At 41.0% G+C, this 20,900-nt stretch overlaps 2 protein-coding genes across 4 annotated transcripts in view; both read right to left on the bottom strand.

Moving 5' to 3' along the window:
- Positions 1-3,482: 3,482 nt before the first annotated feature.
- The window catches only part of DDX46 (DEAD-box helicase 46), a 54,865-nt gene continuing 37,447 nt past the window's right edge, over positions 3,483-20,900 (bottom strand). For 2 of the 3 annotated variants that reach the window (XM_054975655.1, XM_054975657.1), the window contains 7 exons: positions 20,292-20,429; positions 18,896-19,045; positions 18,342-18,542; positions 8,590-8,808; positions 7,751-7,895; positions 6,303-6,376; positions 3,483-5,472 (listed from right to left, as the gene is read on the bottom strand). In XM_054975655.1, the coding sequence (XP_054831630.1) occupies positions 5,425-5,472; positions 6,303-6,376; positions 7,751-7,895; positions 8,590-8,808; positions 18,342-18,542; positions 18,896-19,045; positions 20,292-20,429 (975 nt within the window). In that variant the 3' untranslated portion in view covers positions 3,483-5,424. The remainder of the gene's footprint in view (positions 5,473-6,302; positions 6,377-7,750; positions 7,896-8,589; positions 8,809-18,341; positions 18,543-18,895; positions 19,046-20,291; positions 20,430-20,900) is intronic. The other variant, XM_054975656.1, reaches the window with a different exon arrangement.
- On the bottom strand, positions 9,729-12,619 carry LOC129327178 (uncharacterized). The gene is made up of 2 exons (XM_054975658.1): positions 10,056-12,619; positions 9,729-9,897 (listed from the first exon to the last, which is right to left on the bottom strand). Exon 1 carries the CDS (start codon positions 11,637-11,639, stop codon positions 10,080-10,082), a length of 1,560 nt encoding a protein of 519 aa, XP_054831633.1. The 5' UTR covers positions 11,640-12,619; the 3' UTR covers positions 9,729-9,897; positions 10,056-10,079.

Raw genomic sequence — 20,900 nt, 5'->3', positions numbered from 1 at the left:
CCCTTGAGCAGTCATATTAGCATGTTACATGAAGGCATACACTGATTTCCTTTAAACACACACGTCTTCCTTCTTAAAATTCAACAACAAAACAGGCAACTTAGTTTCAAATAGTTCAAGCAAACATTGAAAGACTTAACCCCTGTCCCCCTCCCTTTCCCAAACCACCCCAAAGTAAATTAAGGCAGCGTGAGCCTACCACTTGCATTTTATAGATGGGTCAAGATGAGATTGACTTCATTAATCTAACCTATTCTACAGGGGTAAGAGGGAGGGGGTGGCCTTTTATACTCAAATATACAGTGTCAGAGATCATAAGACCCATGTGAACAAAAAAATTCGTGAGTCAGGAGAATATGGAGATTGCTCCCACCCCTTGCATCACTGTAAAAGCTAATAGGAACCATCATGCCTTCTAGAGCGCCTTGAAAAAAGGATGTAACAGAATGAAGGAAAAGGGGGAAAGCAGTCTCTCAAGAAACCAATATATTGTATTGGTTTCCATGACATAAACAAAAGCATGACACAGTGGGTCCCCTTTCCCCTTGGTAGCAGTTCTTCGTTAAAAACATTGTAGCTTTTTTTGCTCAAAAGCGGTTACAAAACATAGTCAATTCTCTTGCTGAAACCAGAAAGTCCTGATCAGAGAATTGGCAAGTTGAAACAATAGTACAGTTCCTTCACCTATGATTTCTGAAATGCTGAGAAGCTGCATAGAGATGTTTTCATTCAAATCTGCTTTCCTAATGATTTTGTTAATTATGTATGAGACTTTTCTGCCTTACTGGTTTTATCCGCTTGGCTGTAGATTCCACAGAAGCCGGCAGCAGAGAAACTAGCATTGCACCAAGTTGCATTAGCACAACAAATTGCTGGTTTTGAAGTACTGCTGTTTTTATCTAAAACATCACAATCTTATACAGCATAAATATTATATTAATGCATTTCTGAGATTTTATCCTCTTTTGATCCACCTTCCTTCCTTCCTTCTCATGTTTACTTTATGCAAATTGGTATGTAATATATGTAGTTTTTCTTTTTATATTTTTCCTACAAAATAGAGCTGTGGAAGCTCTAATCTGACACAAATGCTGGTGGATGGGCTTCTTAACCCCAGTATTGGTACCCAAGGACTCTGTCCAGCTAAAACTTTGCTGATGGTAAAGGAAGAAGAAATCACCTAATTAAAGCCACCAACTTCTGTGGGATTTTTATTCTCCTTTTCTTCTAAACCAGGGCTAAGTAAAAGTCAGAATTGTCTCTACGAAACTCTAACCTTTAAAAACACACGCTTGTTTAAGCTGGTACCATATTTGGAAGAGATCTTAGTAAAGAAAAATAATCAGAGGAACAGTACATTCCTCTTCAGTCATGTGACTGGAAAATCAAGTCAATGAATATGTGCATGCGCACACAAGCATGCACACACCTCTTCTCCCCCTCCAAATCTGTTAAGCTCAAATACTACTGACAAGGAACAGCAAGCCGCACAGGGTGCAACATTATTATTTCTAGAATGTCTACAAAGTGCAAAAGTAAGGAATAAGGCCCTGCCCTCAGGCTTACAATTTAAAGCCTAACTATAGACACACAAAACAGCATAGGAGAAAGTAGATGTACAGTATCAGAAAATGAGTACAATGAGAAACTACTTTAAAACAGTAAAAGAAGGAATGGTAGGAGGCAGGAAGACAGAACAGGTGGAATACTGGATTAATGGAGGACAAGCACACTAAAGAAAGAGCATAAACAGTGGACTGACAAGCAGGGATGGAGTATCAGGTTTACATGCAGAAGGTCCTAGGTTCAATCCCTGGCATTTCTATTTAAAGGGATCAGGTAGTAGGTGATGCAAAAGACTCAGGCAAGTCTGAGTCAAGTCTGAGCAAGTCTGAGCAGACAATATTGACCTTGGTAAACCGATGCTCTAATGCAGTCTAAGGTAGCTTCATGTCTGTACTCAAATTATCTGGGCATCTACAATTGACAAGGCTAGACTTTTTAGAAGTGGAATAAGCAACAGCTTAAGCAGAGAAAAGTTTAAACAGAAACTGAGAAAATAGTATAGCAATACCCACTGTGAGACAAAAATTAAAATGCATCATGAGAGACAACTGGTGAATTTTAGGCTTTACAAAGATGTAACAAGATTTAATGAGCAAACTAAAATTGCCTCCTGGCACAAAACCCACACATTTTGCCAAATGACTTTTTGGGAATTTTAGGAAGGCCATTTCTCTATACTTGCTATTACTGTCATCCTTGGTAGCTATCAAGAACATTTGTCCCTGTGCCTGGGCTTAAAGGGTCACATGGAGAATTTCAACCTCCATCTGAATTATGCTTGTGAAGCTGTGAGCCCTGGAGTCTCTCTCTCCTATGCTTGATGCAGTTCATGCATTTTTAGCACTGTAAGGTGAAAGACAGTGGGTGGGATGTCCTCTTCACATTCAACTCAAACAGCACCTTTTTGCAGGCAGCTTTAGAATCATGCATTTAATTGCTGCAGACATGGCACAGCTCCCTCCCACCAAATCAGTCTAAATCTGGAAAAAGAAGGATGCAAGAAATGATCATCCTTCTGAACATTTTTCAACCAAAACTAGAACAAACTGAGCAGAGCTACAAAACGATCTTCATGGGGTGGGCAAGGGAAGGGATTCCTCCCTCCATCAAAACCAGTGTCTCTAAACTGTTTCTGGTCTTGTTTCCAGAGTGGGAAAACTAACCCCCAAGGACATTCTCTTCCACCAAAGGAGAATGGTACATGTGATAGATAGGTCCCAGCAGCCTGTTTGCCTCTCTACGCACTAAAGGGCTCTTCTGAACACAATGCATAACATTAAGGGAGACTGTAGAGAGAAAGGAAGAAGGGGGAAAAAAGATGCATTGAGCAGTCACTAATAATCTATGCTACTACTTCTTCTAAACATTTTTACTTTTACAGACCATAGAAAGTAAGGATAAGGAAGAAAAATTGGAGGCAATAGATGTTATAGATATTATAAATATGGAAGTGACAACATTTAGTAAATGAGGGGATATGTAGGAAGACCAGTAAGAATCAGGCACAGAGGTGAAAAGTTGATGGTTTGTCAATACCCATTTTTACTGACTTACAGATGACTTAAATAAGTTCCTCCTATGCATAGCTGCAATAAGGAGTTAAATTTCTTCGTTGACAAAGTTAATCTGTATTCCGTATTGCTCCTTCTACACCTGCAAATATGCCCTTAAGCATAAACTTGCAGAGTTTAGAAAATCAAATGTACCTCTCATTCCAACATGTGAAGTCATACGCAGCATTAGGGTTCTAGACTGACAATTGCCATTCTCACAACACAGCTCATCACAGAAGGCTCTTTGCATCTTACTTACCCTTTCTTAATACGGCAATACTGCTTACTGTGAGAGAAATGTTGAAGTCTGTAGCCAAGTAAGCAGAACAAAACCTCTTACTTATTCAAATCATTTTCAGAAAAGAATACACAATGACTTTTTATTTTATGAGGAATTTTAAAAACATTTATATAGTTAAATTGTTCTTTACAAAAATCTTGCATTCATTCTAAAACTGAAAATTACAAGTAAGAGTTCAATTTTGTCTACCTTGAAACGCTTTCATAATGGCTTTCTTAAGTACCAACATAAAATATTTCACACCAAAATCATGCCCTTGCATCTTCTCACCTTACTACCCAGTGAATTTTCAGAACTCCTTGAAAGTGCTTTAAGATTTTAGAAAGCCACTGTCCCACTGCATGGCAAGATAATATAGGTTTAAAAGTGAAAAATAAATTCTAAACCAATAGGTAAGGAAATCTGTTAAGTAATGTAAAGAAAAGTCTCATGATATTTAAAGGAAAACTTTTACAAATAAAACTAGCCCATGAGTATGTTTCGACATTTACCTTTGTTAATTCTAATACTTGATTTATTAAGTTCGTACATTTAAAACTACTTTTTTGTCCCACAGCAACACACCTTTCCAGAATAGATTTTTAATCATGGACAACTTTCAACTCCAGTAGCAATTGCCATTGTTTAAATACACCATCAGTGACCAAACAGTATTCAACCAAAATTACAAGAAGCTGAAAAAATGTTCCCTCTTGAATTTTTGTAAGAAACAGGACAAGAGAGTGGTCACCAGGGAACATTAGGCTGCAATCAATGGGACTCTGATTCACCAGTCAGTGTCTTCAGGACAGCTTGTAAAAAATAGTCTACTATATTCCAGTACAGTCTATGACCAACATTGGAGGCAGCTGACTAATTTTTATCATCTAAACATACAGAGCAAAAAGAAAAAATATATTACATAAACACACACCCACTATGTAAGCTTGACTATGTACTTCTCTTCTGAGAAGGTTTCCCATGTTATGGAAGAACAATTTTTATCTTACTAAATAATAAATTCACAATTTATGGATAAAATCCTAAGAGATGTTTACAGAAAGCTGAAGACTAAACTATACGTTATGCTTGGAGATCAAAGACTGATTGATCTCATGACTTCAAAAAATTAAATATTTGATAGGACAGTGCAGTTTAAGCTTTTCTCCAACCCCCAAATAATTTTCTTCATTTAAACAGCCCAAGTTACTATTTTGTCCTTGGGTGGGTGGGAATCAGGCACCAATTATCATGCTGAACGTCCCTGCCCCCCAAAAGTAAGCAGAAGCTGAACGAACAAATAATTAATACTGCAATCCTAAGCAGGGTTTCAGTCTTCTAAGTCAATTGAAATCAACGGCACAACTCTGCTTAGAATGGCACTGTTAAAATTGGAAAAGTGTTATGTGTGAGGGGGATGAGTTACTGACCCTTCTTGCTGCTTCCCTGGTCAAATTAGCAGCTTCCCTGGTCATTAACAGGAATTCCCCTTTCCCAGCCATATTTAAACAAAATGAAACTTGGGAGGTCATGAATATCCTGGCACAGTAAGTGCAACTCCAAATATCTCATTTTGTAGAAAATGATTTGGATTATTCTAAGGAATAATCTTATTCCTTAGGATCTTATTGGGAATCAAGAAAATTCAGCCTTGGTTTTAAAGCATTTGTTTCACTTCTCCAGATTGTGAGCCAAAAAGTACTATAACAACTTCCAAACCCAAGTCAAGATTTTCTAAATGGAGGTTGTATCACAGTCTTCTAGGAAAATTATAATGGGTTTTATTCTTAAAATGGAAAGCATACAATATTTTAAATAAATCATGTTCTGTCAAACTTGTTACCTGTGCAGAAAACAAAGATCCCTGGATAAAGTTATTCCGATCTTTAAAAAATTCAGCATGACAATGTTTAAAAAAAACACATACACATCTTAATTTACAATAAGCAGAGTAAACAGCAAAGATAAAAAGAAACCACAAGGATTCACAAATCAGCAACCAAAAGACGGATTTACTCCCAGCATTTATAAAACTTTGTATCTTCCTTTATTGGTTGGCTGGTATGAATTTTGCTGCAAGAGAAAAAAGTAGAAGAATGCAGTCAGATACATTAAAGAATGCAGTCAATCCAATACATTGTTAACAGGAATGTATTAAGGTAAAAAGCTCTGTATATAATTAAAAGCTAAATAAAATAAGTCTTTATGGGATTGAACAAAGAATTCCACAGCTGCTAGCACTTGGTTTTAGGAACACCAAGATAGACAACACTGAGCAGAGGAGAACAGGACACACTGTTTGTTAACCGTGCAACTAATGTTAACTCTAATAAAAAGGAAGGCCTTTCACTTAAAGGGAAAAGAAAATTGAGTATTTTGTTGGGAAAGAGCAAGAGTCCACATATCAGATACCTGATATCTGAAGAAGTGAGCTGCGGCTCATGAAAACTCATACCCTACCACACAGCTACCCATCTTGTTGGGAAAGTAAAAGATGTTGGAACAGAGTGAAACTGTCGTTTTTGAACAGCACAGGTACCAAATCAAAAGTAGCAAATGCATATCCAAAATCTTTCACAGTACACTGGAGATGAACATGTTTGCAAACTCATTAGAAGAAGTTTCATTACACGAAAGTCCTGTTAGTATTCTGCCTCAACTCTGGTTGATATGATATAGCCAGTACTTATTTAAAGTACTGATGTACCATCTCTTGAGAGAACTACTCAAAATGCCTCACAAAATAAAACAAGATAAAATCATTTCTGAATCTGCAGTATTAAATGCAGGTCACATTTAGGTATTATTGAGGATTTAAGGCTGCCATGCTATCAAATTATTAATAAGTTTCTAAAGCAATTATGAAAAGCTGCACATGCTACTTTCAAGAATATTGAACATACCAATCTGATGAGCTCTTCTTTGATGAGTCTAGTGATTTCTGCCTTTGCTTTCTGCACAGCTAATTCATTGGCACCTGGAAGCACAACATCAAAAATATTTTAAACTGTTTTTATCAAAATGAAGCAGACAATACACAGGAGACTGCACACCTCTGGAAGACAGGAAGGTATTTCAGTAATTCATACATGATAAACCATTTTTTTAAAAAAAGATCATCAGTATACGTCTGAATGTGAACCATATCTAATAATCCAAAGCATTTTATTTTGTAGCAATTCAGACAGGTTATACATCAAGGCAATCACTAACAGAAAACAAGGAACTGATTTAAATAAATGAAATATGAAATAGGGATATGCAATTTGGGTATGAAATTCAGCAAAAATACCAAATTTTACCTGATTTGGTAAAACTCGGTATTACCAAACTTAAATATGCATTACCGAATAAATACTGAATTTAAGTTTACCAAATTTATTAGGTAAGTATCGCAGCGCTGTTCCTTACTGTTCTTTTGCTAAGGAGCAGCAAAAAAAAACACTGCTTCCCATCTTTTTTTAACAGATGGGAGGAGGGGGGAAGTGAGTCAGAGGCAGAAGAGGGAAGGTGGAGGGGGAAGGGAGGCGGGAGTGTGAGTGGTCAGTACTTGTAGCAGCTCTCCTTCTCTTCTCAAGGAGAGTGTGTCTTTTTAAAACTGCTGTGATGAGTTAAATTAGTAGGCTTGCCTCAGTCAGCCTCTGTTTTGCTCTGGCCTACAGACAGACAGAGACTGCCTGCTTGTTGCTGCTTGTGGTGGTTGGCTTTTACTCCTTGCCTGCTTTGGACTGCAACTGGATCCTGCTGTCCAGTGAGTGGAGTGGATTCCTGGCTGCTGCCTGGTTTGAGAGTCATAGACTCATAGGATTTTTTTCTTTCTTTGGGGGGGGGAGGGGAGGGGGTTGCCCTGGTATGTGGGAGGGATTGGGGAGGAGGGAAAGGGCTTTTGTTTTCATTTTTAAAAGATGCTCATTACACAGATCTGGTAACATGTGGATTGACACATTTCTTTTTTCTTCATCTTAGTGTTCAAACAAGTCCTGAATACTTATATCAAAACTGGTGCTTATTACTATAATACATTGATCACTACTGCAATATGCAGTATATTCTGCGATATGATAAGTATATTTTGTGTATGACTACAAACAATTTATTGAGTTAAACGCTTCAGCAGTTCCACTCAGCTCCTTCTACTTGTCTAAAATAAAAGATGATCTTTCTCTCCTGTGTATGGAAGCAGTAGGAATTGTGTTTTAACTGTTAGTGAATATTTTCAACCAGAGCATAATTCTCCTGTTAGCATAGTTTCAATGCTGAGTATATATACTCCCTAAGTATCATTTACTTTCTACTATAATAATACAATACTCTTGTAAGAGTATTATCAGAAATGAAGAGTAATACTCACTCTCTATAGCCAAGTAAATTTTTCGTTCTCCTTCTTTAGGCTCTTTGCCTGGGGGAAAATATGTTCCTCTGATTGTAATGGCAGCTTCAGAATATTCACTTATCCTGTGCAGTGCTTCCTTTGATGTTACCTTCCACCTAGCAGTCTGCAGAACAATGGAAGCAAAGGAAAAGATATTGAGTTGGGAGGGGATATGCTGGCAATTCCCACAGATTTCTTCTCTGAACTGAGACTTCTGAGCTGCACCCACTTCCCCCCAAAATTAAATACTTTTGTATATACCAAGAGTAAATTATTATGGCAGAGAATATTTGCAATGATTTTTTAAAAATAACTCAGGTGATATTGTAGATTTGTTTACATATGAGGTTTAAATACATATTTAATATCTACCTCCAATAGAAGTCATTTGTATAATGACTTTAATGGATTAGAGAAATTTTATTAATGCCAAAGAATTATATCACTCATGATTTGTTTTTTAAAATAATATTTGCAGAAGCCAAAGAATATTGGTTTAACAGAATAAATACAGAGCAAAACTTGATTTTAAGGTGCAAGAATATCTTGTTCAAATTCACTCTTTCACAAGACCAGGAATACTGTTGAGCAGCAAAAAAACCCAAAAGACAACTCAAGAAGAAAAAGTTACTAGTTACAAAAACTATTAGAAGCAGTGTTAACAATAAAAATAGTAGGAGACCTTTGAAATCTCGTCTCGGCTTGGGGTAGTGGTGGTAGTGCGTGTTGGGGAAAAAATGAATATATATGATTTCTAACCAAAGTGCTATGTTATACACAAGCCATTAAATATGATCAAATGAAAAAATCTTTCTTGCCTGTGGGAAGTCATTGATCTCCAATTCTTCCTCATATCTCTTAAATGACTCATTTTGTCCCCCCTCCTGTTTCTCCTCCTCTTGTTTCTCTATCGGCACATAATTGAGCTTGGCATTGATCTTCTCAGCCAGCTGCTCAGCAATGGTTTTTGCAGACACAGTTGGAGCCTGAATTGTACCACCTCTCAGGATAGCATTTGTCGCTTGCTGCATCACATCCTGTAGTGAGGTATTTTTAAGGGAAAAATAAACTAATTTCAGAAACATACTACAATGCAAGTCAGTAGAAAAAAATAATTAAAATTTGGGTATTGTCTTGTAATATATGTGTGCATACACACACTAATCATTCTATAAAAACTATAATTTAGCAATTTATCTCAGAGATAATCCAAGTTTTGTTACTTTGAAATAACAACCCTTGTTTATATGAATCAGGAATTTCAGAGCATTTTAAAATCCTCACTGACTATTCTGAGTCATTCACAGATCAGTAACTATTTTTTTTCATGAGGAAAACCACTTACATGAGCTCCTAATTTCTAAATCTTCCCTAGTTTCAGTTCAATTTACCCCCTGAATGTTTGAATATGCCAAGAGGCTGAGGTGTTGTTACTCCAAGGTAACTTAATTACATAAAAAGGCATTCAGACTTTCACAGCATTCCAACAGCAAAGTTCTGAAAACAGACATAGTAAACCTCATATGAAATGTTTGGTATAGTTACTGGTAGAACCATGCAATTTTGATGTTCAAGCTGAAATCACATACACTATCAGCAGAAATGCACTACTCATTATCTGTGGTGTACTATGACTGATACATCAGTTGTGGGGAGATTCTACCAGAATCAACACTGCAAACTGGAACCAATGCCATGAGAATACTTAGATTAGCAATACTCACTATGATGATCATTCTGGGATAGGCCCAGTGTTTTGTGAATGAAGCTAATTCACTGAAGTGATGATTATCTTCCCCTTCCTCTGATAGCCCTCTGCACCCCGCAAAAACAGCTATTTAAAGTAAGGGGTCATATACTAGAACAGTATGCCATGTGGTGCAGGGACTGCTATAAGAAGAAAAACAGGTTTTACTTACCATAACTGTTGTTCATCTAGGTCTTCCGTGCAGGCACACATGGGACTGCGCACGCGCAGGCCTGCCGATACCGGAGATTTTTATAGCTCTAAACCACTAGGGGGCGCTCCAGCCTCCAATCGCGCACGCGCGGCCGCTTTCCCGCCGAAACGGCTCCTAGGAGGCGGAGCGCCCCTCACATACCCTCAGTTCCTCTTTCGCCGCCCCCTGCAAGGTAAGTACCAAGAGAGTTAGCGGGGAAGGAGGGAGGGCATGTGTGCCTGCACGGAAGACCTAGATGAACAACAGTTATGGTAAGTAAAACCTGTTTTTCATCTACGGTCTTCCTGTGCAGTCCCACATGGGAAGATTACAAAGCTTAATACCTGGGTGGAGGTGACGCCAAAGCATCACACAAAGATGGAATGGAGAACCGCTGTGCCCACCGCTGTCTCCTTTCTATCCAGGATGTCCAGCGCATAATGTTTCACGAAGGTATCCGCCGAGGCCCACGTTGCCGCTCTACAGATGTCGTGAAGAGGAACACCTCTGAGAAGAGCCGCAGACGACGCCTGGGACCTGGTGGAATGGGCACGCACCTCCAAGGGGCAAGGTAAGTTAGCAGCAGAATAACAAGTCAAAATAGTCTGGACCACCCATCTCGAGATGGTCTGGGACGTAGCCCGTTTCCCCTTGTTCTGCCCCGCAAAACAAACAAATAAGTTAGAATCAAGCCTAAAAGACTTAACCCTATCTAAATAAAACAGAATAGCTCTGCGGACGTCCAAAGAATGAAGAGCTTTCTCTGCCTCCGAGTTCTGAACTGGAAAGAAAACTGGCAGTATCAGCTCCTGGGACAGATGAAAACGAGACACCACCTTAGGTAAGAACTCTACTTTGGTACGGAGAACAACCTTCTCAGGGTGTAACTTTAGATAAGGCGGTTCGCAAGATAAAGCCGCCAACTCCCCCACTCTTCTGGCCGAGGTGGCCGCAACTAAAAAGGCTACTTTCATGGATAAAAAACGTAACGGGCACGAGGCCAACGGCTCAAACGGTTTGGACATTAGGCGAGCCAAAACTAAAGGCAATGACCATTGTGGGATCAGAGCCCGAATGGGGGGAAACAAATTATTCAACCCTCGTAAAAACAAACGTGCAGAGTAGTGGGAGAACACAGATTTCTTATCAATAGGAGGATGGAAAGCCGAAATAGCTGCTAAATAAACCTTAACTGAACTATTAGACAGGCCTTTCTGTTTAACTTCCCACAAAAACTCCAATATGTCAGAGAGAGGAGCCAAAAAAGGGTCCAAGGCCCGCTGTCGACACCAGGCCGAAAATTTGTCCCACTTCAAAGCATAGGACTGTCTCGTAGACAGACGTCTAGCGTTAAGCAAGACGTGCTTTACTGCTGAAGAAAAGGAACCCTCGGCCTGATCAGCCACGCTGTCAGTCTGAGTTTCCCGATGTTGTGGTGAAACACCCCCTCGCAGGACAGAAGGTCTGGAACTACTGGAAGACTGATGGACTGAGTCTGCAAACTCAGGAGGGAGTGAAACCAGGGTTGCCTCGGCCAAAACGGGGCCACCAGGATGACTGTCGCCCCGTCCCTCTGGATCTTGCTGAGCACCCTGGCTAGCAGCGGGAACGGGGGGAAGGCATAACACAGGGGACCTGACCAACTTAGTTGAAATGCGTCCCCACGTGACCCTAGGCCTACGCCTCCCCTGGAGCAAAAACATGGGGCCTTGCGATTCTCTGCTGTCGCAAACAGGTCCAGCTCCGGATCCCCCCACCTGGAAAAAATCGGAGCAAGATACATGTCCTGAAGGGACCACTCGTGGTTGTCCCCTTTTATCCTGCTCAACTGATCCGCCATAGAGTTCTCTACTCCCGGGATGTGAACAGCATGCAACCACACAGCATGGTCTATAGCCCACTGCCAAAGCCTCATCGCTTCGGTGCATAGTGCCACAGACGCCGTGCCCCCTTGCTTGTTGACATAGAACATCGCCGTCGTGTTGTCTGTCAGGACTTGGACGGACTTGTTCTGGACCGCATCTGAAAAGGAGATCAGAGCATAAAAGATTGCCCTTAATTCAAGGACATTAATGTGCTCCCTACGTTCTGACCCAGACCATAATCCATGAGCATAAGCTCCGTCACAGTGAGCCCCCCAACCAAATAAAGAAGCATCGGTCGTGACAGATAAATGGGTTTGGCGATGCCCAAATTTCACCCCTCCAAATAGGTTAGAGTCCTCTAACCACCAGTCCAAAGCAGATACCACCCGTCTAGGGACTGACAATCTCCTATTCTGGGAATCACTACTCGGGGAAAAAACTGAATTAAACCATAATTGGAGAGGTCGCATAAACAGCCTGGCCAAAGGGACCACTGCAGTCGTAGAAGCCATGCAACCCAACAAAGTCTGAACAAACTTAGCAGACTGAAAACGACACCTCTTAAGGGTGGAAATGAGCTTCTTAATCTTAGAGGCGCGCTCTTCAGGCAAGAAACCTGCATTACGCACGCCGTCCAAAATCACCCCTATGAACTGAATGGAGCGAACAGGGGTCAGCTTAGACTTTTTTTGATTAACAAAAAGACCCAAACGGAGACATAAGTCCAGGGTGAGAGCCACCTGATTGGACACATCCGCCTCAGACTGACCCACTAGAAGCCAGTCATCCAAGTACGGAAAAATGCAACAGCCCTGAAGACGCAGGTGGGCTACTACCACTGCCATACATTTAGTGAATACTCTGGGGGCAGTGGCTAAACCAAAGGGCAGGACCCTGTATTGGAAAACACGATGGTCATAGGTAAAACGCAAAAATTTTCTATGGTCTGGGAAAATAGAAATATGAAAGTAGGCGTCCTTTAAATCAAGGACTGCAAACCAAGAGAAAGGGGGCAGCAAAGTCAAAACCATCTGCAATGTGACCATCTTAAATTTTCGGATCCGTATAAATTTGTTTAGGCCCCGGAGGTCCAGGATAGGCCTGAGCCCCCCATCTTTTTTCTCCACTAGGAACAGGTTGGAGTAGAAGCCCAACCCAGCTGACTCTGCAGGAATCTCCTCTATCGCTCCTTTATGTAAAAGAGCTGAGAGTTCTCCCAAGATTTCTGACCGCGGAACATCCGAAGAAAAAACAGGGAGACACAGGTAGGGTAAACCAACAAATTCAACTTTATAACCAAACTGTATTATGGAAAGAACCCAAACATCAGAACAGATCAAATTCCAGGAACTCCAGAAAGCGCTAAGCCTGTCCCCAAAAAAGGGATCAGGTCCCTGTGATTGTCAGAACTGTTTTTGTGATTGGCTCTGATCTTTAGGTTGATGTTGCTGAGAGCCAGTCCTAGGACGCTGGCCCTGCCTCCGTCTAGGGAAGGAAGCCTGCGGGCTCTGGTAGGGTCGGTGTGGCTGGTACGCGTACCCCTGGTAGGGCTGATAACGATGTTGTCTGCCACGCTGGAAGGAACGGTAATACGGACGAGAGGATTGCTGTGGGGCCTGATGTAGTACCCCATACGAACGAGCCGTCAGGCGGTCGGTTCTCTTCTTCGAAAGATATTCATCGGTCTTTTCCGAGAACAGCGTGGTGCCTTCGAACGGCAAATCCTCCACCTTATTTCTCGTCTCAGCAGGGAGGGCAGTTGTACGAAGCCATGCGTACCTGCGCAAGACCACAGAGGAGAGAAGGGATCTGGCAGCTGTGTCCGCCATACTCCTGCCAGCATTGATTTGATGCCTGGACAAACGGACAGCCTCTTCTTGTATGACCCTAAGGAGAGTACGCTGCTCCTCAGGAATCTTAGGAAGGAAGGAAGCCACCTTTTTCCACAAAAATAATTGGTATGCCGACATCATGGCTGCATAATTAGCCACCTTAATGCCAAACGTGGCAGAGGTATACAGCTTTCTACCCATACTGTCAATCTTTCTGCTGTCCTTGTCAGCTGGAGCTGAAGAGGAACCCTGGCGAGAACGAGCCTGCATTTCCTCAGTCACAAGTGACGACGGAGGTGGATGCACTGCTAGAAAGGAATGCACATCGTCCTTGGTCTTGTAAAGGCTCTCCACCTTTCTGTTAGTAGCGGTAGCTGATGCCGGTCTCGACTGAAGTTTTTTCCACATATCAGCAAACCCTTCAATAAGGGGGAAAGCAATCGAGGGAGTGGACCCCGAATAGATATGCTGTAGAATCTTGTCGGTAAATTTGGATTCAGTCGACGTGACCTCCAAATCCAGAGCCTTGGCCATTCTCTGAAGAAGCTCATTATAGGCTCGGAAATCATCGGTTGGGGAAGCCTCCTCCGAGGGCCCAATTTCTCTCTCCGGAGAGTCCGACAACGGGGATTCACTGTACCGAGCTCGGCTCCGAGGAGACACCACCTCCGAGGGACGGGGTGTATAATCACGACCAGCATAGGAACCGGCTCTGGGTGACGGCGACAGAGAGATCCTCCGATAACGGTGGTCCGAGAAGTATGAGTCTTCTCTAGTATAAGAGCGGGTACCTGGATCGTCCCGGCCCCGACTACCTCTAGACCGGCTTCGATAAGAACGGCGGGAACTCCGGTCAAAGGAGCGGGCTTGTCGGCTCCCAGTGGAACGAATCGAGCCCGATTCAAACGACGTCGATCGAGGCCGACCCGATGGAGTAGGGGGCCTGTCGAACGGAACCACATCCACCTCCTGGATCGCCTCCGGCGGAGGAGTCTTGGAAGGCGGGCGGACAGCGGACTCATCGCATCTCTCCGACGGAGCCGGGGTAGGACCGGTCGGAACCGAGGACGAAGAGGTAAGCAGGGTCTCCAACACTGCCCTATCATGTTTGCTGGAATGTTTACGCTTCTTCTTCTTCTTTTCAGGCTCGGTTCTGGTAGGTGACTTCGAAGTCGGATCCGAAGCCCTCGGATCCGATATCTCTCGGGGAGCCGGTGGGATCGTCTTCGGACCCGAGGTAGCCCTGTCACCGCTGACCTCACGGGTAGGTGGAGTACAGACCGCCGACGAAGTTGAAGGAGGTCGACTCCGAACGGTTCCCGGAGCCGAAGCTGTCGGTTCCGACGAACTCCGAGCCGGGGCCGAATGACTCGGGGACGGATTGGAACGCGGAGTTCTAGCAACCGACTTCTCCGAGAGAGGACGGGAAGGCGCAGCCGGTGCAGAAGAGGACTTCGGCGGAGGATCTTCTACCGACATTGCCCGCTGCCAGAGGGAGGCATGCAATCGATCCGCCCGCTCGGCCCGAGCCTTGGAGGTAAACGCACGGCAATGTTTACACGCCTGAACATTGTGCGTTTCTCCAAGACAGTAAAGACAAATAGAATGGCCATCCGACCTTGTCATTTTGCGGTTACAGGTCTCACAACGCTTGAACAAGGCCGTCTCAGCCATCGCGACGAAGGAAGAGCAAGAACCTCAACGATCGGCGGCGAAAGAGAAACTGAGGGTATGTGAGGGGCGCTCCGCCTCCTAGGAGCCGTTTCGGCGGGAAAGCGGCCGCGCGTGCGCGATTGGAGGCTGGAGCGCCCCCTAGTGGTTTAGAGCTATAAAAATCTCCGGTATCGGCAGGCCTGCGCGTGCGCAGTCCCATGTGTGCCTGCACAGGAAGACCGTAGATGAACAGGGACTTAGCAGGCAGCCCCCCATGACACATGGCATAGTGTTCTGTAAGGTAATGTATCCTCTCAACAGTGTTGAGAGGTGGGGGGGGCAGTGCTGGGGCTGTTTGGGGAAAGGAAAGCCAATAAACATTACTTTCATGATCTTGCTCAATTTATGGAACCAATGAGTCCAACCCAAGCTCAGATCTAGGAGACCCAGGTTCAAATTCCCATTTGTCATGACAGCTTGGTGGGTGGCGTTGGGACCAGTCCCACAGACAGTTTAATCTATCTCAGAGTTGCTGTGAGCATGAAATGGAATTTTGTAAGCTGCTTTGTGTCCCCACTGGGAAGAAAAGTGGGGGCATAAATGAAGTAAATAAAGTAAGTAGATAAATACTCTCAAAGCAGAGAAAGCCCTTTAAACATAATCATATAAACAATGTGTGAGTACTCCTAATGCTCTTCGTTCTTTGATACCATAAACTGAGCAGCACCAACTAGAGCTAATTTGCCACTAATTTCCACATTTCACAGAAATGCTGAAAACTGCATAAGAATAAATTAATAAAACCTCCTCACCGCTATGTGTGTTTACGTATACAAACATGATCACTGTGGGCTTGTTCACATATTGTGTGCTTGATTTAGCAAAAAAGCTCTCTTATGAGAAAAGAACTTGGTACAAGATCAAGAATATTTTCAAATAGCTGTGGTCCTAATTCACTTCTTCTGATCTGATGGTAGTATAATTCAGCCCTGATGTTGGGAAGGGGACTCTGCCTTGAGACTATGAACTACTCTTGACTACAAGAAAGAAGAACCCTTCCCTCGTGCACAAAACTAACATGTACCAAGCATAATATGAGAAAATACACCAAGAAGATTCAGCCACTGCCAAGCAAAAGTCATATAAAATAGGCAAGACAATGTATTTTATTAGCCAGATGCTGCCATATCAGTTCTTAGGCTATATTACTATTATGACAGTATTAGTGCACATATTTTCACAAACACTCTAATTCTTCCTGTTGCTAAGGCAACTGAGCCAATGTTCTGTCTTCTTATCCACCTGCAATGAACTCAATTTAGGGAGAGTTGGTCCAGATGTCTCAGCAACAGAGATGCTCCCTGTTTTGCCATACTGTAGCAGTTTCACCAACTCTATAGCAAGACAGGGAGTGTCAGGACAACTACACTGGTAATGGGGACACTGGCAATGGGGACACATTCTCTAACACCACCCCAGCACTTGCAAACGTAACAGTATACAGCTTGTACTCAGCAAAGCAATATGTCATGTGGCCAATTTATTATTATTGTTATTGTTATTAACAACATCAACAACATTTGATTTATATACTGCCCTTCAGGACAACTTAATGCCCACTCAGAATGGTTTACAAAGTGTGCTATTATCCTCACGACAATCACCCTACAAGGTGGGTGGAGCTGAGAGAGCTCTAGAAGAGCTGTGACTGACCCAAGGTCACTCAGCTGGCTTCAAGTGGAGGAGTGGGGAACCAAACCCGGTTCTCCAGATTAGAGCCCTGCCGCTCTTAACCACTACACCAAACTGGCTCTCAGTTTGGCTCTCACCAAACTGGTTAAGTGATGGTGTGGTGTCACTATCTCTGACTAGCTGAGGAAGAAAAAAAAAGTTTGAGCCAACTAACTGGTGCCAAAACAGCAACAGAGGCAGAAACAAGAGCTAGGGATCCCTCTGAATAACAAAAAAGGATGCTGATTAGAGATTTTTAGCCAATAATTTTGGCATTCTCTCTATTCTACACTCACAGACCACAATACTACCTCTGTCACACTTGCAAATCAGAACATTTTTGAAATAAGTTTTGCAGCCTGAAGAGCTCAGTTGCACAAATCTCACATTTTAATGAAGTTTATCCTCTAAAGAAAAGAAATTTCTGTCCAAAGCAAACAGAAACTAATAACTGGATCCAAAGATTCCTGTCTGCTAAGCAAGAGTCTTCATTTCCCCAAAAGAAAGATTCTCACTTAGCAGAAAGGAGTTTTTGGATCCAACTCTTATATATATATATTACAGCACTCCAGTTTTTGTTTGTGAACTAGTGTACTTCTCTCTTTTTAAATGTATTTTATTTATTCTTCTTTGGCACCCAACACAGAACTGTTGCTATATAGTTCATCATGGAAGGAAGTGTGTTATGAAAAAAGCCAATTCAATATTTTTATTGAAAATCAATGTTAAGCATATAGCTATGCATGGGGGGAAAGGACTGGAGATCTAAATCCCTGAGTAACGGCAACTGTTTTTCAGCATACCAAGAGCCATCGACATAGATGGGAAAAAAATCTGTTCATGCAGAAATAATACTTTACAAAATAGATTATACTATGAAAATAAAAACAAAAAGAATGATTAGAAAGATAGGCATGTTTGCAAATAAATAAATGTTAATTAGACTATTTAAACTTTAAAGTTTAAATGGATTATAAAAGAAGTCATTTTCTCATTTTACATTAGTTCCAATTATTGGCTTTAGCATTTTTAATTCTGCATCAACAGTCACATAAAGAACACTTCAAATATACAAACAGATACACAGTAAAACTTCAGTTATCTAGACCTCCCATATATAGTTTCCTTTACCTAATGCCTCTCTTGTTCCCAACCAAATACTTATGAATGTATATAAAAGCAAGACAGATTAGCAATTTTTGCAGAGATTATTTAAAAGTATTTAATTTACTTATATGCTTGAGACTAGACATAGAATGTATACAGCCACTAAGAGAAACAGGACTTTGTACATCTTCATTTTTTCACTGTGCAAATTTAAGCCTGCATGGAAACACATCAAAATGTAAACCAATGCCTTCAGCCAATTAAGCTGATAGTAGCACAGAACTATGTAACCCATGTCTGTCTTTTTGTCCCTCTCTTCGTTGTGGATAATATCTACATTTCTCAGGGTGTCCAGATAACGAGGTATTTGCTGCATAACAGTTTGCAAAATATAAACATTCAATATAAGTTTAGAAATGTTTGCTTTGTAGAAGAGGGTGACCTTAAATTGAAAAGAGACCAATACTTGTGCCTCGGCTCCAAGATTCTTCTGTGCATTGATTCTCAATGCCAACCTCTTAGCAATTTCTAATTTTTCTGCATTTCCAGCTGTTGGGGCAGGAACATTAGATGTTCCGCCTGGTGCTGCCATGTCCTTCACTCTTTTCTTTGAATTGAACATGCTTTCAATCTGTTCATCAATCTATTTAAAAAAGAATAGTCAATGAGATATAGTGTACAGAAACACGTATCAAAAGGCAATAAGCAGCATCTTAAAGGATTTAGGTATCTAGTGATGGTCAGTATATTCCATTTCAAACAAAGCAATATAATATCATTGGAAAAGAACTTAATCTCATTTTGAGTTGTGGAAAAACTGTATTGCAAACATTATTTATTTCATCTTAATCTAAAGAGTAAATGACATGAATTCTAAAAAAATCTCAATGGTATCTAAATGAAAAGGGAAATTTAGATGACATGCAAAAATTGCATGCAAATGAGAAATTTCTATTGAAATAGCATTAAAAAAGCAAGTGAAGCTTAAGTACATACATCAACTGCTGTGTCCTCATCATCAGAATCTTGTAAGCCAAGAGCTGCTTTTTGTAGCTTCTTTCGCTCATTAGCCAAAGCCTCTTCTGTTTCATCAAATTTGAAGCCTTTGCCAGAGAATCCACTGCTCTTTTTAATTGTCTTTCCCTCCTAGAAAGCAAATATCCTTAGTCAAATACCACTCCCTCCATATAAATACTCTAAAAATTTGAGCTTTTTTTTTTTGCTTATTTGTAAAGACTTCAAGGTATATATAACCAATATTCTACAGTGCCAGCAAATTCTGGTTCTGCCAGTTTAGTAGGCCTGTATAGGGCAAAAGCTACCCAATTAAAAATGCTTCTAAGCATTCAGTTACACAAATACAGATAACTCCAAATGCAGAATTAGGAATTCAATTATCTAACATATATAACTTAAAATCCAATTAGGATTTCAGGTATAAAAATAATGTTAGCCCTAAACAGAGACTGAGCTGCATGTAAGGAAATGATATTGTGCACATGCAAATCTACAATGGATTCTACTGCACAGGAGGAAAAGTAGACTAACCCAGAACTTTCCCAATCACTAACAGAGATTAGTGTATGATGTTGTCACATGCTGACAAACAAGAGGAAAGAGTGTGAATTGGAAGAAAGTAGCTGATTAATTTTCTGGGTTGTAATCTGTGAATAGTTCCTTGGTGTCAACTTAGATCACAAATATTAACAGATCAAGTCTGAAGGAGTTTCTAGATCAAGCCTACTGACTTTAATTTTTTTGTAAACATTATTACATACAACCAAAGCCCCAAGCAGTATGTTCAAAGAAAAAACGGTCAGAAATTAACAATAACCATGTACAATGCTGCTCCACACAAATAAAGGCCCAGTTTACATATGTAGCAGAAAAGTAACATTTGTAAGTGCTCTTCCTATGAAAAAAAAATCCACAAAGTAAAAAAAAAAAATCAGCACCATAAGAAAAAACAATTCTAGCCCAGTTCTCTCTTTGATGTTCTAGGTTTTTATTTACCGAGAATATTTTATTCACTGAAAACATAACTTGCAGTCTGCCATGGTTGGTACACGTCAATTCTATAGCTGCCTATGTACAATTTCATATCACCCCATCCCTTTTTATAAAGATAAAAATGTGATTTGTCACATTAAAAATATTAATTTGGATAGAATCAGAACTCCTTCAGACAGAAAAAGTTACCAGAAGCAAATTTCTCCTGTTGTTCCCTTCCTCCAGCAACTCTTTTTGAGCTCCCCACTCCCACCAGAAAGCCACTAGTGAGGCTCGGGGGACATTCCTGAACAATTCACCATACAGCATGGGAAGAGGGGAAATCAGGCGAAATCATCCCCTTGCTCTTGGTGCATCCAACAGCAAAAAGATTATTACTTACAGCCTTCTGCTGATCTTTGAAGTCATTCCAAAGTTTCTCCAACTCTGCAGGAACTGGAGTACCTGACAACTCCAGAGCTTTAATTATATCACCAGTATATCGTGCTTGATCTTCAGTAATGAAAGTATATGCAAATCCCTATTAACGATACATAACATTTTATCTGCATGCAACTAAAACTTCTTCGATCTCTAATTTGGTAGATATTGGTAAAAATATGGAACTTTGGCACTAAGATAAATGGATTTTAAGAAAATAGTCTATTTAGCCATTCATCAACAAAAGCAAATGTATATGAAAAGGGTATCTAGCAAAAAAGATCAGTTTATGGGAAAGCTAAACTTTAAGTCATTATTCTAGTGAGCTATACAAAACATACAAGCATATAACATACAAAAAGTAATTAATAGTTTGCGCGTGTGTATGCTATATGCCATCAATTCGCTTCCAACTTACAGCGAGTCGGCGACCCTATGAATGAAAGACCTCCAAAACATCCTATCATGTATAGCCTTGCTCAGATCTTGCAAACTGGGTTCATGGTTTGGAAGCAACTAAATATATGCTACATTAAGACATTGCCCATGATCTTAAAAACTGCAGCACTTT

Source organism: Eublepharis macularius, chromosome 4, assembly GCF_028583425.1.
Source record: "Eublepharis macularius isolate TG4126 chromosome 4, MPM_Emac_v1.0, whole genome shotgun sequence".
NCBI classification, from domain to species: Eukaryota; Metazoa; Chordata; class Lepidosauria; order Squamata; family Eublepharidae; genus Eublepharis; species Eublepharis macularius.
The sequence above is the reverse complement of the archived record's forward strand: the minus strand, read 5'-3'. Positions and strand labels throughout refer to the sequence as shown.

Excerpts from the sequence above, each read along its gene's own strand:
- LOC129327178 (XM_054975658.1), bottom strand. The coding sequence starts at position 11,639 with ATGCACCGAAGCGATGAGGCTTTGGCAGTGGGCTATAGACCATGCTGT.